The 17,479-nt window shown below is 39.3% G+C and overlaps 1 protein-coding gene across 4 annotated transcripts in view; it reads left to right on the top strand.

The window, feature by feature from the left end:
* The window catches only part of Tnrc6a (trinucleotide repeat containing adaptor 6A), a 70,741-nt gene that overhangs the window by 16,912 nt on the left and 36,350 nt on the right, over positions 1-17,479 (top strand). For all 4 annotated transcript variants that reach the window (XM_085841343.1, XM_029479750.2, XM_021168995.3 and 1 more), the window contains exons 3-4: positions 3,261-3,348; positions 11,425-11,446. In XM_085841343.1, the coding sequence (XP_085697469.1) occupies positions 3,261-3,348; positions 11,425-11,446 (110 nt within the window). The remainder of the gene's footprint in view (positions 1-3,260; positions 3,349-11,424; positions 11,447-17,479) is intronic.

Genomic DNA, 17,479 nt, shown 5'->3' with positions numbered 1-17,479 from the left:
GGAGAAAAACATGAAATAAATACATTTATTTATTTCCCTTACTCCTTCTTTCTTCCCTCCAGCCCTCCCCCCCTTCCTGTCCTTCCTCCCTCCCTCTTTCTCTCTTTCTTCCTTTCTTTCTCTTTCTTGACAAGGTTTCTCTATGTAGCCCTGGCTGTCTTGGAACTCACTCTGTAGATCAGACTGGCCTCAAACTCTCTAAGATCCACCTGCTTTTCTGCCTCCTGAGTACTGGGATTAAGGGCTTGTGCCACTTCCACTCGGCCAAAAAAAAAAAAAAAAAAAAGTAAAGAAGACAAAAGTGACATTTATTTGTTTGTTTGCTTGTTTATTGTCTTCTGGAGTGGGATGAGTAGAAAGGTGCTGTAGCACAAGGATCTTCACCAGGGTCAGAGAACCACCTGCAGGAATCAGTTCTCTCCTTTCACTGGGTCCTGAGGATGGAATTCATGTTGTCAGGGTTGGTGGCAGGCAGCTTATACACTGACTCATATTGCTGTCCCCTGAAAGTTTATTTATGATCCCCATTGCTGCTTAGCAGCATACACATAAAATAAATACTAAAAAAAAAAATGATATGGAGAGAATCTAGCTTATATACAACATCTACATTTTGAGTATAGGTAACAGACATAACAAATGTATAGAACTAGGTGACTCTAGAGTGTTTCTGTCTTCTACAAAGTTCCCTCTGGGCACTCAAAGGCTTTCAGTTGTACAGGCTATAAGTAAAAATATTACGTTCTCATTGGAGAGCCCCAGAAGGGGAGCCCACCCAGTTCCTGTTAAACAGCTTGTAGATTTATAGAATATAAATCTTTGAAATATCTTGCCACTGGCCTTGAAGGGAGCAGTAGCTAAAATTTTGGTATATGTAAAAACCTAGAAAAAGATGGATGGATGAGCCTAGAAAAAAGATGGATGAGTGGATGAATAGAGTGAGTGAGTCTATGTGGTAGACGGTTATGACAGTGTTGAAGAACCACTTCCCTGTCTTTTGGATGTCAGCCCCTGTTACACTTCAAGATATCTAGCATGTGTTTTAAGTACTAAGGATGCTTGGTAACTTTACAAAACTAGCCCTAAAATAAAGTTTGAGAAACTTGAGAGAAAGGAGAAAATTCAGCAAAGAGCGAGCCTATAGTTAACTGGAGACCACAAAGAACAAATGCTAATAAGACTGATATTTTGGGCTGGTGAGATGGCTCAGGGATTAAGAGCACTGACTGCTGTTCTGGAGGTCCTGAGTTCAAATCCCAGCAACCACATGGTGGCTCACAACCATCCATAATGAGATCTGATGCCCTCTTCTGGTATGACTGAAGATACAATGATAATAACAAATAAATTAAAAAAAAAAAGACTGATATTTTGACACAAGTAGGGTAGACAGAATTTTGGGGTGCCACTGAGGACCATTGTATTAAATCTTCCCTCCTTATCCCAGCATTGGGAAATACTGTGAAGTAAGCATGCTTCTTCATGCTAGAGGAGCCTACTGTGTAGTATAGGCTAGTGTCAAACTTGTGATCTTATTGCCTGTGCATGCTGGTTTTTGCCATACCTGGTTGTATCTCAGTTCTAGCATGGTGACAAGGAGGCTGAAGAAAGCCAAGGAATTCGAGCTTTTGCATTTTCCCTGTCTTAAAAGAGGGACATACCTTTATTGCCTTTGTGCCTACCATCCACTCTGCTACTCTTGTACACTGGTCATCTTGGCCTTGGACTATGGCAAGGTCCTTACACAGAATATAAGAGAGTATAATCATGCATTTGGCATGAATTTGTCATTTCAATTGTGTATAATGCCACTCATTTGTATTTTCTTAGTCTGTTTAATGTCCCTCATCTTTTTTCCATCAGAAGAGCCAGGTTTAAGTTCTCTGCGGTACATTATAGCCTCCTCCAGTTTCCTACATACTTGCCTATCTTCCTGGGTTTATCTGGTTTCATCCTCACTGCCATTCAGCCTTAACAAGTGGTTCTGCTTCCCATTGACGGTGCCTTTGGGGTTCTCTGTTGTTTGTAGTGTGTCCTGCAGAGAGCTTATTCAGAACAGAGTTACAGATTATTTTTATGTATGATGGTTTTCTTCGATATGTAGAGCAGTTACTCACTGCTATCATGGAACTTAGACTCGAGGCTGACTAATGTGGGAACGCAGAGTCTCCTCCACATGTTCCTGGAGTTCTTTTCTCAGTACTCTGCTTGAATGAATGGCAGGACTAATCCAGAGCGTCAAGGGAATGGACAGGCCTCACTTGAATGATGGATGGAGAACCAGTAGCCTCTGTTAAGGAGAGCTGTGCACTCAGGGAAAAGACCTTCCTTTGGAAGTTTTAGTTTCCTTAGAGAGCATTGTGTTGGTTTTAATTTGGTTTTCAGAGTAAATGCTTCCTGTAGCCATGTAGGCAGGAAAGGCTTAGAGATGAGAATGAATCTGGCTTTTCTATCCCTTATTGCTCCCCTCCCCCCATTTCTTTCTGTTCTGCTTGAGGGGTGGCAGGTAAATCTTCCTAAGACTTGTGTGTTTATTACCAGATATGACTCCTTTTGTTGTAGTTCACTAATTAGTTTTGAATAGTTGTTGCTTTCTCCCTGAATTTCAGGAGGTGGAGGGAGAAAGAGGAGGTAGTTGACCTAATCCTGACAAGATGTTCTTTCTGTTGGCAACTTTGATATTTCAAAAATTTAAATAAACTTATAACATGCATTATAACTTAAAACATTGCAAAGAAAGAATAGGTTGGGTTTATTATGATTCTGAAATAATATTACCTATTTATGAGTAATTTGTACTCAGAGTATCTATGGCTGGGTATATAGTTCCGTGATGAATTTCTTGACTAAAGTGCAGATCTCTGGGTTTGATCCAGCATCATAAACTGTGTGCACATGCACATATGAGTTGGGGGAGGCCGGGGGCACAGCAGTCCATCAGCATTTGGTGCTATGTGATAATTGGGCCCCTTAGCAAAGTAACTACAACTTACCATGTATTTACATTCTAGAATTGGAATGTAAAACTACCAGTTTTTCATTGCCTTACGTGATATGACATAAGATGAACGTTCTCTTCCTGCAAAGGGAAGCTCTGTTAATTAAAAGTCAGTTGTACTACATGATAGCTGTGTGGCTAGGGTGCAAGTTGTGTTGAATAAAGACAGAGCTGCTCTTTCTTAAAAGTGAAAATGAATATGCAACTTTATTTTTATTTCTAAATCCATTTTGGGAAAGTTAATTGCAACTGTGTGGTTCAGGGATTTAGTGCAAGAAGAAGAACAGTTGATGGAAGAAAAGAAAAAGAAAAAAGACGACAAGAAAAAGAAGGAAGCTGCTCAAAAGAAGGTAGTATATGATAAACTTTGTTAAGCAGTTTGAACATAGAATACAAGGAAATTACTCATGACTTTGTTAAAGCATCTAAATTAAGTTTGTTAACTTCATTGAAGAGTCATTTTAATATTTAATGTCTTTGAGTGTGCATATACGTTTGCTAAATATGTAATTCAATGCATAATCTTGCTCATACTGAGTTTTTCAAAGGTAAGTACATCTCATGGGGTTTATCTTTCAATTAGTGATTCCTATGTATTTCATTATAATTTTATAAGTGGGGAGAACACAGAAGCTTAATGGCTATGAAGATAGAGAGGGTTTTAATGCCTTACTTGTTCATACAACCTTAGGATGACGTGACCATCAATTTTATTTAGCCTTCTTGGGCATCAGTTTCTTTACTTTTTGTAAAACAAGTGTTGAGTTAAATGAGATAAGAAAATACATGTGCAAAGTAGGAAATAAACTATATTTAAGCAAATCATATTTAAACAAGTTTTGACACGATAAAGAATAAAAGTTCCCTTTAATTGAATGCCGGTGCTGAGTTTCTACATTTTCACTTTAAATGAAGTCACTTTAAAGCGAGCCCTAAGGTGCTTATTAGAAAAGACTCTGCGTAGAATACAGGATAAGAAACTGGAGCCACAGCAAGTATGCGAAGGCCACTGACCACATACCTGCCACTCAGTCTTCTCTGTCAAATTCTCAAGGACCTTAAAATGTTCCAAAAGATCCAGTAAACCACTGTGTATTTTAGTGAAAAAGTACTGCTGTGCTCTTTAAATATGTATCTTAGGTAAGGCATCGTGCCCATCATTCAGCCCAGACACAAAAGGCATAATGCATGAAGCATGTCTTTATGGGAAGCTGTGAAGCACAGAGGAAGAAGATAGCCTGAGATGGAGCAGAAGGATAGGACATTTTCTCAGAATAGAAATGAGTCAGGTGATTAAGGAGCAGGAAGTACCCCAGGCATGCAGAACTAGGAATTTGTAGCCTGTATATATTAAAATGTGGGGTGTAGGGAAGGAGTATCAGGAGATAGTTCTGAAGCAGTTAGTGAAGGGTAAATCTCTTCTTGAGACTTTGAGTGTTTGTATTTTCCCTCAGGAAAATGTTGGATTAGATGGAAGAGATTGAAGTACTGATTTAAGGGACCGTTGACATAAGCCCTAGAATTTGCTTAGTAGCTATGAAGATAGAACATCCTAGCTTGACTTTTAGATTCTGTTGAGTGATTAAATATATTTGGGAGCTGTTACTTGGCTTCGAGAGTACAGAAAAAGAAGTGATAACTTAATTAGTTCTGAGTGTGCTGAACTTCGTGCACCTTGGGAGAAGTAATAGAGCACAGAGCCATCTGGAGACCTGAGTGTAAGGAGAGATAGTAGGTGACACTGTCATCTGTCAGTCCAATCTGGCCACCCTTAGGGGAACCTGGAAGAAATACAAAGGTCTGCATTAGAGGTGTTTGGCTAGGGCTCTCATATAGAGTCTAGTGTTGGCTGATGCCTTGAGACTCCACCAGAGGCTTTTTTATGTTGGGTGGTCTTTGCAGTTTGGTCCATCTCTTTTTGGTAATAATGAAAGAGTTGTGTCCTCAAGTTAAGGTTGGGAAAAACTTACTGTACTCTTGGGCCATGGTGCTGTTTGCCCATAAACTAGAGACTAGTGAGAAGGCTAGTTGGTGTGCTTAATGTAGAATCTGGTTTGGCTAGTGTTTTCTATTCCTGTACAAACATGGTGATCAAGAAACAAGTTGGGGAGCTTACATTTCCACATTGCTGTTTATCATTAAAGGAAGTCAGGAGTGGAACTTAAGCAGGCCAAGAAGCAGGAGCTGATGCAAAGGCCATGGAGGGATGTTGCTTACTGGCTTGCTTCTCCTGGCTTGCTCAGCTTGCTTTCTTATACTTTCTTATAGAACCTAAGACTACCAGCTCAGGGATGGCACCTCCCACATTGGGCCCTCCCAGCCTTGATCACTAATTGAGAAAATGCCTTACAGCTGGATCTCATGGAGGCATTTCCTCAAGGGAGGCTCCTTTCTTAGTGATAACTCCAGCTTGTGTCAAGTTGACACACAAAACCAGCTAGTACATTGCCTTAGGCCTTGTTGTCCTAAGGAGTTCAAGATTTAGCTTGTAAGTTATAGTACAGCATATCTGGGAAAGAGCCTAAGGTAATATTTAAGAATATATATTTGGAATTTGAGGAGACTCTGCAAAAGGAAGATGCTTAGTAGAATAATTTTAAGTCAGCATATAGAAATAATGACTCAGGTGTGAAAGTTCTTCTTTACCTTCTTCACAATCAACTTTTTAAATCACCAAGTCAGTAAAGGTACCTCCTTATGTATACATACATTTACATGGAGTGCATGACTAGTGTCATTGTCAGATCTGCAGGGACAGCTTTTCATTTTTTCCCACTCCTTCCCTGCCTCCGTTAGTGGCTCCAGGCTCAGTCTCATCATAGCCCACAAGAACACCCACCAGGTGTTGAAAGAAAAACGGCTTGCTTTTTCCAGATCTTCCACATGGCTACAGTACTGCTATGTATCCTGTCAATCCACTAAACAGTCTAAAGGATGTTAAAAACCCTTAATAATTGTTAAATTTAATTGTCCAGACTGACAGTGTAAATACAGCTTCTCCAGACTGTAGAAAACCAGCTTATAACCGAATTTGAATGCAACCTGTTGGCAAAATAAGGACAGCTGGTATTTCCATACACTGCTACCAAATAGCTCCTTAAAAAAAGAAAACTCACAGATTGGCCCATATGAAAGACCATGAGTCACAAACGGTTAAGACAAGGTTTGTGGAGCTTTCTTTTGTTTTCTGTTGGAGCCAGCAAGTATATCCCACTCTAGGAGACAGGAGTCGGGTGGGCGGGACCATTTACATGAGTGTTTGAACAGACGCTCATCACAACTCACCTGCTCTCTGTATGGACCGTGCACTTCCCTCTGAAGATGTGAGCAGCTATCTGCTCTGATCTGTTTGTGGTCACTATAAAGGCTGATGTTGGCTTCACCATGGCAGCAGATTCAGAAGTAAAGTTGAAACCTCATTCTCTCATTGCGTGTCTATTCACAGCTCTACCTCAGCACTCTGTTTTCCATGCACAGTGTTATCTCACACTTCTTTATTTTTTACCATATATAGGGGAACTTTTAAATTGAGAAATCACTTATAAGGAACATTTTATAATGTGATATAAAGTGTAGGTTCTCATGCTACGAATATAGAAAACATGTAGACTTAACTCCCTAGCAGCACGTGTGCTTTTGAAATCTAACTTTATGCCATGAGCTATTTTCTGCTTCAAATAAAAAACCAAATAACACAATTGATTTGTTTAAATGCTAGATATTAAACACAGAGCATTGAGGGTGCTAATACGCTAGCTCTGCACTCAACCAGATTCCTGTGCCTCTCCCTCTTGATAGCCTCGTAGGCATCATCAAAACTCATTGCGTAGTTTAACAATAACAGGTCTTTATTTTGCTATTTAAGCATTGTTCAAATATTTAGTCTTTCTCTAAGAAATTCTATATAAAAATTAGGTACTTTTAAAAAAATAGTATTTTCTACCCTAGTAAATGATTATGATAGTGAGGTAATAACTTCATCTTAAACATTTTTCTGTTCTAAAAACCTTATCCTAATAAGCTGGCCATGTATGTGCAATACTTTTTATATGATGAAGAATCTCCTGTTCTTAGACCTAAAAAAAATAGTTTGATGGAGCACAGACATATAGCTTCAACCTGAGAGAGGGGTGAGGGGAGATTAGTCGGAATTTCCCCCCAGGTTCCAGTTTTGTAAGAAAACTTTCTTTTTAAAGATTTTTTTTTTAATGTATATAAATAAATAATACACTGTAGCTATCTTCGGACACACCAAAGAGGGTATTGAATCCCACTACAGATGGTTGTTTGCCACCATGTGGTTGCTGGGAATTGAACTCAGGACCTCTGGAAGATCAGTCAATGCTCTTAACCGTTGAGACATCTCTCCAGCCCAGGAGAAAACTTTCAAAAGGGATCTTAAGGGAGGAGCAGTAAAGACCAGGGAGGTTGAGAAATAGGTTGTTAATTATGAGGATGACGTAGACCATCTTTCACTTAACCATGTAACTTAGTACCTAGAAAGTATGTGGTAGTGAAGTGTTGGCACAGCCATGATACAAACTGGAATTTTCTGTTAAGATAGATTTCAACAGTCATGCTATTTTAGGTGTTGCTGTTACTGTTTGAATTGAAAGGTTTTTATGGATGTAAGTTACTAAAGCCTAAGAGAGATTTGGGCTGTAGAAATGTTCTGACTTCTTCCCTCCCTTAGATCTGAGTCTTACCAGAGCGTTTTTCTGAACCATTGGTGATAACATGACCAGACTGAGGAGGTGATTATCCAGGGCAGTGAGATGCTCTTCTTACAGCTCTCTCCTCCCACACACCTTCCTCTTCCCTTAGCATTCACCAGACCAGGGTTCTAGACTAGGTACCATTTGCTAACTCAAAGGAAAGACTTTGTATAGTTGTTATCTCAGTTTAAAAAAGTGAGTTGAAATAAATTAATTCTTTAGTCCTGTGTCTTAGTTACTTTTCTATGTGAAGAGACACTGACAAAGGCAACTTGTAGAAGGGTTTATTGGAGCTCACAGTTCCAGATGACCATCATGGTGGGAAGAATTGTAGCATAGAGTCAGGCATGGCATTGGGGCAATAGCTGAGAGCTTACATTTTGATCAAGCGTGAGGCACAGAGAGTTAACTGTGGTGTGGACTTTTGAAACCTTACCGCTCATACCTAATGATATACTTCCTCCAAGGTCATACCTCCTAAGTCTTACCAGTCAACCAACTGGGGACCAGCTATTTGAACGTTCGAGCCTGTAGGAGTCATTCAAACCACCGTATTATACTATCTGGAAGGCGTTGTAGGGTCAGTCAGGAAGGAGAAAGGCATCCGAGGGTGAGGAGCAGCTCATTCCCACATGTGAGAGTTAGAGCCGAGAGCAGTGGGAACACATGACCTGCTGACTGCTCCCCACTCTTCTCTGCCTTCTTCTGAGCCAGCTGGGGTGCTGAGCTTAGAGGGCTATATTTGACCACATTTTGCAGATGAGGAAGGAAGTTACCTAATTTAGAAAAGTTAACTAATTTGACAAAGGTCACACATTGTCAAAAATAAAGCTGGGATTCAGAACTTGAGCTCTAAAAATTTGCGTAGACACTTACAGAGAGGTAGGTAGGCCAGGTACTGCAGAACTGTTAGGAATGAAACACCCTTTGTCCTGTCTGCTATTATCTGATATCTCCACTTGTAGAATTGTTTTAAAGATTGTTTGAAGGTGAAAAAATGTTAACTATTAAAATATTTGAAATACCAACTGTTTACTTCTATGCTTGATTTGCTAGAACTCTGTAATTGTCTTACGTAGGACACCTTAATAGTCTATATTCTCCTCATACCCCAATTTGTCATGTTTTATTATTTAATCCTTACAGTAGCTCTGAAATATGAACACGATAGTTTCATCTCAATTAGTACAAGACCAGCCAACCTACATAGTGAGAGCCTGCTTCAGGAACAACAAAAGAAGACATTAAGGACGATTTTTACTATTTATGTAATTCAGTAGAGACCAAATATTGCTGTATTTTCTTTTAAAAAATATTTATTTTATGTATGTAAATACCTTGTCACTCTCATAACACCAGAAGATGGCATAAGATCCCATTACAGGTGATTATGAGCCATCATGTTGTTAGGAATTGAACTTAGGAATTTAACTGCTGAGCCATCTCTAGCCCCAAATATTGCTGTTTTAACACACAATCCATACAAAATATTATTAATGAAATAGTTTTTATTCTTTGAAAAATACTCAATATTAGAAATCTGGTATATATTTTTCAGATCTCCATTTAAACTGGCCTCAGTTCGGTGATCAGAAATTATAGTATGACTGTTGGCTACAATTTGGGCCAGTCGAGGCAATTACTATTAAAATACTGGGCCCACTTGGAAATTCTCATAATAATTTAATTATACTGCATTCTTGGACCAGCCTACAGAAACCTGCTTTAAGAAGCAAAATTCTGCCACTTCCATTTCCTCCTCATCAATTATAATGAGTGCTGGATTTCTATCATATTCATTCCTTCACCGTGTTAGGTCAGTGTTCATCAGAATACTGGGTGAGGCTGGCCATTGTTCTAGAACAGTTGGTCTCAAACCCGTTTAAGGATCAAATGACTCTTTCAGTGGGGTCATCTGTGGCCATCGGAAAACACAGCACACAGACTTACATAATGACTCATAACTAGCAAAATTAGAGTTATAAAAAAGCAATGAAAATAATTTTATAGTTGGAGATTACCACAACATAAGGGTCATAATACTAAGGAGATTGAAAACCACTCTTCTAGAACATCATAAAACTGCTTTCTCACCCCCAACACCGTCTTCTAAAGCCTAGAAAAGTATCACTGTGTGCTCTGGTTTTAATAATGTCATAATTTCTATGACTTGCAGTTTATCTTTCTTTGAAAGAGATCTATAGAGTTTGGAGGGAGGGCCTTACAAGTTAATTCCTATGCTGAGTCTCAGGCTTCATGAGATTTCTTAACATAACAAGGTACTTCTAACACTTCACAGAGCTAAGTTCTAAGTATTATGTTTTTTCTATAATCTGATTTTCAAAATTATAGCCAGGTGGTGTTATTGAACTCCTTTAATATCAGCACTTGGGGAGTCAGAGGCAGGTAAATCTCTGTGTTCAAGGCCAACCTGGTCTACAGAGTTAGTTTGAGGACAGCCAGGGCTGCACACAGAAACCCTGTCTTAAAAAAACAAAATAAAACAAAATGACTCTCCCCTAAAATAAATAACTGTTGTCTAGCTCATTGACAGGTCTTTTAGCATTACCTTTCCATCACTGTTTCTCTTTTAATTTTGATCATAAAATACAAGATGGGCCTCCATTATTTTGTGTACCTGTAATGCTCTAAAACTGGACAAAGCATCATCGTGAAAGCTGAACATTTGGGGTGGCTTCAAAAATAAAATAATTGTTGTACTTTCAGTATGTATTATATGATATAACTTAATATGGAATTTTTGATACCTTAATTTTATTTGACTAAGCACAATGAATTACCATGTCCTGAAAAAAGCTTTGTCTTAATTTAGAAATAATTCTTATTCAGTTATTATAATTCTGCCTTTTCCGGTCAGCCTGAATGTTCTTGAGTATTTTACATTCAGGTCTCCATACCGTGATTCGGATGAGAAGGTGATTTTGCTTGGAGTCCTCTCTTGCTGGTTGTTTTTAATATTATTTATATATTTATATTTATTATATATTTCTTGTGGAGGCCCTTGCAGTTTGAGCTGCTCACCTAAGTCAGCCCCACTGTCCTCCAGCTTTCTTCTCATGTTTGGTGTCAGAAAGCTAGTAAGCGCAGGCCTTGGAAAGCGGGTTCATCAGCTCACCTTGCTGCCCATTAGTCATTTTCCTTACATGTGTCAAAAACAAGTTAGTTTGAAGTTTTTCCACATAACAGATACTGAAAAGTTGACTATATTAACTAAACCATCAACTTGATCTCCAGAAATTAAATTTATTACAAATTTGGCCAGAGTGATTATGTATAACTTTTCTACAGAAAGTGTAACTCTGATCATTTGAAGCCATTCAAACTTGCAAACTTTGTTACAAAGCTATTTTTGCAAAAGTGATAATTATAAAATCATTTAAAACGTAAATGAGAAACATGTTATATTCCTTCCCATTTAGAAAATTATAAGCCACCATAAAATGTTTTCTATGCTTTATATCTAAAGAATTAGTACAGAAATTTTTATTAGTAAACATAATATCAAGAACAATGGGGCACATCTGTGGGAAAAGAATGCTTGCATGTCTTTTCCTGTATAGTTCATCTAGATGATAATTTCTTTAATAAATGTATATCTTATATAATAGTGATATGAACATTTTATCATAACAATTCATTTCTTTCAGTTTCATATTTACATTGTTTTTTGTTTGTTTGTTTTCATTTTAGGCCACTGAACAAAAAATCAAAGGTACGTTGTTTAAAGCTATTCTTTTTTTTTTCCTTTAAAGTCAAGTTGTTTATGTGCATTTTTATTCACCTTCAGGATGGGAGAAAAATGTGTGAGGGAAACTGGGGTGGTGGAACAGGTTGTTTGAGTGAAGTCAGGGTGATGTCTTCTTTGAGCTTTTTTGTGGTGTGTATCACCACATGGAGGAAGATACTGCCCTAAGGCTGTCTTTTGAGTAGATCCCACTTTCTCATGCTGTCCAGTGTGAGTCTTGAGCACATGCCTTCACTTCAGTCTTCCATTCTAAACTCTTACACAGGGGTGGTGTCAGTTAGTTTCTGCCTGCTTCACTCCGTGTTGTCTGTTTTATAAAGGAGAGTAGTAACTCCTATTTCTGCATTATCACTTAAGTAATACATTGCTAACTCTGGGGTCATTGAGCCAGGTTACCTAAGCACCCTGGATTGAAGATTTAGAGCTTAATCCCTTGCAAATCCTGAGTCAAGAGTCCTTCAGCTTCTGCCTGACTTCTTAGTAGTCAAAGTTGTACAGCTCAGAGACTGAGCTTACTCAGCTCCAGCATACCAAGTTGGGCGTTTTAGCTGTATCAGAAGTATGCTCTCAGCATCTCATTAGTATGTGTATTCACAGTACAACCTATGGTTATGTAATTCACTTCATACTAGTTAAGGCAGCATCTATTAGATTCTCTTGTATAAGAGTATATAAGAATAGTTAATCTATATTTCACTGAAGAAAGGTTTTACATGAATCTAAGGAAAAACAGAGAGAGGAATTTGCAGGTGTAATTTGATTTATTTACAGTTTGACCAGAGCTGAAGACCAGTCTCTCTCTACTTTATCCATACCAGTGTTATAATTTATTGGAAAGATTCAGCATCCAGGAAACTATGCATATATAGACTTAACTGTGAGTACAGGTTACAAACCACATGGGAAAGAGAGTCATCTGCACAGCTTCAGGGCTCCCATGAGTGGCCTGTCCTTACTCAACCTGGTATTTTCTGGAGAAATTATAATCCCTGGTGCGGGGAGGTAAGTCAGATCCGAATCTAATCACAGGAACCCATGGAAAAGTGTTGAGCATGGCAGCGTGCTATTACAATCTCAGTACTGGAAAGATGGATGGACACAGAAGGATTCCTGGAGTTTGATAGCCAGCCAGTCATGCCACTGTGAGACTATCTCTTGAAGAAGATGGATGACATTCCTGAAGATGCCACATAAAGTGTTTTTTCTGGGCTTTACACATGCACTCACACACCAGCAGACAGGCTCACTGAATGCATGCATAAAAAAAGAAACTGTAATTCATTAGACTCCTATTATATAGTGGAAACTGGAGGCACACTTAAACAGAATTCAATACAATGTAGTTTGATTGAGTAAGTTGTCCTTAAGCACAGAGGAGTGCTATTTCACCTCTGTTTAAGGAACGAAGCCTTAGCCAGGCGGTGGTGGCGCACACCTTTAATCCCAGCACTTGGGAAGCAGAGTCAGGTGGATTTCTGAGCCTGGTCTACAGAGTGAGTGCCAGGACAGCCAGGACGATACAGAGAAACCCTGTCTCTAAAAAACAAAACAAAACAAACAAAAAAGGGAACGAAGCCTTAAACAGTCGATTAGAGAGAGTTCAGGCTGAAGAAACAGTTGGGAATCAGGTCCAAGGGAGCGTTACGAATTTATGTAAATGTTGTATGTTCATATATAAGCATACTAAGGAGCTTTGATTTTTATAGGCAACTAGGAGCCACTAATGAAGAGCTTATGCAAAGGAATGGCACAGTTTATTTTTTTTGACACAGGGTTGCCTCTGTATCCCAGACTAGAATGGAACTAGGATCTCTGATAGTAGGCATGTGCTGCCATATCCAGCTTTTTCCATATTTGTAGCTGTTAACCTCTGTTCATTGAAAACTGGCTGAAACATGAGTAGAGATTTAAAAGTGCTAAGACAGAAACATTTCTGGACAGAGGAGGCAGGTAGATAGAACAGGTAGTAAAAATGAACATTTGTTTCTGAGTATAGGCCTAGATCGTGATCCTGGAGAAGCAAGACCAGAGAGGGAAGAGAAAGAATCCATACAGGGTAGAGACATTAGATGCTAGACTAGTAGCTGTTGGGCTACCATATGTTGGCGCACATCTTTAATCCTGGAGATAGAAGCAAGAAGACCTCTGAGATAAGGCCAGCTTTTGGTCTAAATAGTGAGCTTGAGGCCAGCCAGGGCTACATTGGGAGATCCTGTGGTCAGAAGAGGAGTTGGAAGCGAGATTATGATGAATTAGGATTACTGTGGTGCAGAGTACACGCAGCATCTTAAGACTATCTGCACTCACTCCACTGGTTGGAAGTTGTTTTTCTTTATTTTGTTTTGTGTTTTGTTTTTTATTTGTTTTGGTTTTTTATCTTCTGGTCTTCCAGGGTCCTTTCAATCTGACCTCTTATGCTCCAGCCAACCCACAATTTTACACTTGTACACCACTTGTTTTTCCTAGTCTTTCCTGTTAGTTTTTTGGGCCAGGTTTTTTAGCATGGCTGTCATCCTCCAGCCTTATCTCCAGTAGGCTGCTCTAGACGTTCTTGATCTTTATCTACCCTTTCCAGGTTTTCAGAATTTATTACATTTGTAATTTTGAACACTTGATTATATCCTGTCTTAGACTGTTGATTCACGAATATTTCCTTTTCAGTATGATCTTTGAGTACTTACTGTTTAATATCTTTTCCAGACATGAATCATTTTATTTGCTTGCTTCCACTGGATCTAAAAACCTCCCTCCTGGTTTTTAGATCTTCAAAGCGGTCTGAGCATGTGCAGCGACTGTAGGAAGTTGCTAGAGTTGCAGTGTGATGCTGCCTTCTGTTTCACTTCACCCTTCATTTACTGGCTGCTCCCTTCACAACTGCTCCCCATTATTTTATTTATGAACATGTATTTCATTTTTATGCTGGGTATGTGTCTGTTAATGTTTATGGTTTGAGGTTGATAATGGGTAGAAATGACAGATTGGAGCATTGAATTGCCAGGTTTGGCCTGTGTTGAATTGTTCTGATGCAGTACCGTTGAGTCAAGTGACACACCCATCACACTGGGTGGTGTGTCTTGTTTTGTTTTGCTTTGAGTTTTGGTAGCAACAGAACCTGAATCCACCTTCCATTCTGTTTTAGTGGCAATTCAGTATTAACTAGAGTCATAAGGTGTCGTAAGTTTCAAGACTCATTCATTCAGCTTGAGTAACTGTAACTTTGTGCCCTTTAATCCACTGCTGCTTGTCTCTGTTCCTAGTGATAACTAGTCAGTTCTGGGGAGTTTGGGGCTTCGTTTGTTTTGACAGTGTTGGGAACTGTGCAAAGGGCCTTACATATGCTAAGCAAGTATTTTATCATCTGGCTAGAGCTAAAGTCTATTATTATTATTTTTAAAATTCTACATTTAAGTGAGATAATGTAGTATTTTGGTTTATTTCACTTAGCATAGTCTTCAGGTTTATCTCTCATTCCCAATGTCAAGATACCCTTGTTGATTCTGAAGAGCCTCTGGAGTGAGTGAGTGTGTGTGTCTGTCTGTCAGTCTCTCTCTTTCTCTCTCTGCATATCTATATCTGAGTGTGTGTCTCTACGGTGTCTCTCCATCATCCACGTGTGTGCACATAGTTTCTTTATCTACTGGGACATTCAGGTTTTGACACATCTTTGCTGTGATGAACTTGGAGTCTGTATCATCCTATAAGGTACTTGAAAGTGTTCCAATCTTCTCTTTGGGGTATGTACCTGAGGAGATGATGCTAGGTCATATTAGTTTTCATTTCTGGAGGCATTGTTAGTTCTTCAATTTCTCAATGATCAAACCTCCTATTGAACAAAGTTCAAGAACGTAAGTGACTTCATAGAGCTTCAGAGTAGAAAACTGAGACGTAAGAAAGCTGTGGCTTCAAGCATGTAGTATAGTATAGATGATTGAGATTGTTAGGTGTACTTAAAGGCTGTTCACAGCTGATATGGCACCCCAGAGAACCTGGTACCTTTGTTCTCTGGTGCATGCCCATAGCTCATTCTGTCACACTGGCAAGTTAGTCACCAGGAGAGTTAGAGTAGTGTTGAGGTTAGTCTGACTTATTCAGTGTGTCACCATGGTTCTGGATTGTGAGCTGATTTGGAGGCCAGTGTGTGCTGATGTTTGAAACAGAACAGAGATGATTGCTTATTAACAATCTCCTAATGGGGGTTGGAGAGATGGCTCAGTGGTTAAGAGTTCACTTCCGAGCCCGGCGTGGTGGCGCACACCTTTAATCCCAGCACTCGGGAGGCAGAGGCAGGCGGATTTCTGAGTTCGAGGCCCGCTTGTTCTACAAAGTGAGCTCCAGGACAGCCAGAGCTATACAGAGAAACCCTGTCTCGAAAAACCAAAAAAAAAAAAAAAAAAAAAAAAAAAAAAGAGTTCACGTCCCAGCAATCACAAGGTAGTGCACAACCACCCGTAATGGGATCTGATGTATCTGAAGACAATGGCAGTGTACTCATACATAAAGTAAATAATTCTTAAAAAAAATAAAATAAAAAAGAAGAGCCTCTTAATGCCAGATTCTTTTCTTCCTGTGAGAGCTGTCTTTGAGTTGTGTGACAAATAAGATTTATAGCTCTTTCTAACAAGATGGGAAAATAGCAGCCAACTTTCACAGAAAATAGTTAAGAAAACAATTTTGTTTGGTTAATAGAGTCATCATTTTTCCTTTCCTATTATTAAGAGGATTTACATGTAAAAGATTAGATTAATGTACACAGTAAATTCACAGAAAATGCTAAGGACCCCATTCTGCTTTAAGAACATAGCCACCAGTAAATTGTTTAAATTGATAAAAATGAAAGACTATGTGTTTCAATATGTGTAGTGATTCTGAAAAGGAGCAAGGAAACGGGAGGTAGTAGAAAAACAGCTTAGCCGTGAGCTGTAATCAATAACCAGGCTCAGAAATTAGGAAGAGCAGATAGTTTGGGGATGTGTATGGGAGTATCCCAAAGTTGTGTGTCCTGAGCGGAGAGTCTGAGAATCTACAAAAACAATAAATCAGGGCTTCGGTTTGAAAATGAACAATAAAAGGAACTTCTCTTTTAATCTTGAGAAAAGAATTGGATGAATTAGGAAGAGTGTCAGATAGCATCACTTACAAGTCCTCCAGAAAGACAGTACACACTAGATAGAACCTTTCATCTGTATTTAACACTGCACAGATTGGAGGCCTTTAATTCTGATCACAGTAGTACCCACGTCTCCAAAGTGGATTCTGATGAGACCCTGCTCTGCTGTATCTTATTAAAGTGTGAGAGGATGGCCGGAGCCTGAGAGCTTTGAGTCATTGCTAAAGAGGGTGACTGGGGTTGACTGTCATCTTTGCAATCTTTATTTCTGTGGTTTTGGGCAAGTTTCTTTTTCTTTTCTTTTCTTTTTTTTTTTTTTTGAGACAGGGTTTCTCTGTGTAGCCCTGGCTGTCCTGGAACTCACTCTGTAAACCAGGCTGGCCTCGAACTCAGAAATCCGCCTGCCTCTGCCTCCCGAGTGCTGGGATTAAAGGCGTGCGCTACCACGCCCGGCTCTTGGGCAAATTTCTTTCTTTTTTTTTTTTTTTTCGAGACAGGGTTTCTCTGTGTAGTCCTGGCTGTCCTGGAGCTCACTTTGTAGACCAGGCTGGCCTCGAACTCAGAAATCCGCCTGCCTCTGCCTCCCGAGTGCTGGGATTAAAGGCGTGCGCCACCACGCCCGGCTTGGGCAAATTTCTTAAGTGGAATTCATTTTCCAGCATCCATACCAGTACTCAGAGGGGAGATAATCCAGCCTGTGTCTGTGTTGCAGAATGAAATGGGCTGTGAATTGGAAGCTCTGGGGCTTGCAGGCAGAATGTAGAGTAGGTATTGTGTACTCAAGTATGTGGGTAGAAAATTTGATTTTTCAGAGAGAACACTTTGAGATAAAATCTACCTGTTCCTGTCAGAAGTGAGCAGAGAGCTTGGTTTATTTCCTTCATTTCTTCATT

This window comes from Mus caroli, unplaced genomic scaffold (genome assembly GCF_978045245.1).
Source record: "Mus caroli unplaced genomic scaffold, Mus_caroli_1 scaffold_8, whole genome shotgun sequence".
In the NCBI taxonomy this organism is placed as follows: domain Eukaryota; kingdom Metazoa; phylum Chordata; class Mammalia; order Rodentia; family Muridae; genus Mus; species Mus caroli.
Note: the sequence above shows the minus strand (reverse complement) of the source record. Positions and strands in the feature narration are given on the sequence as shown.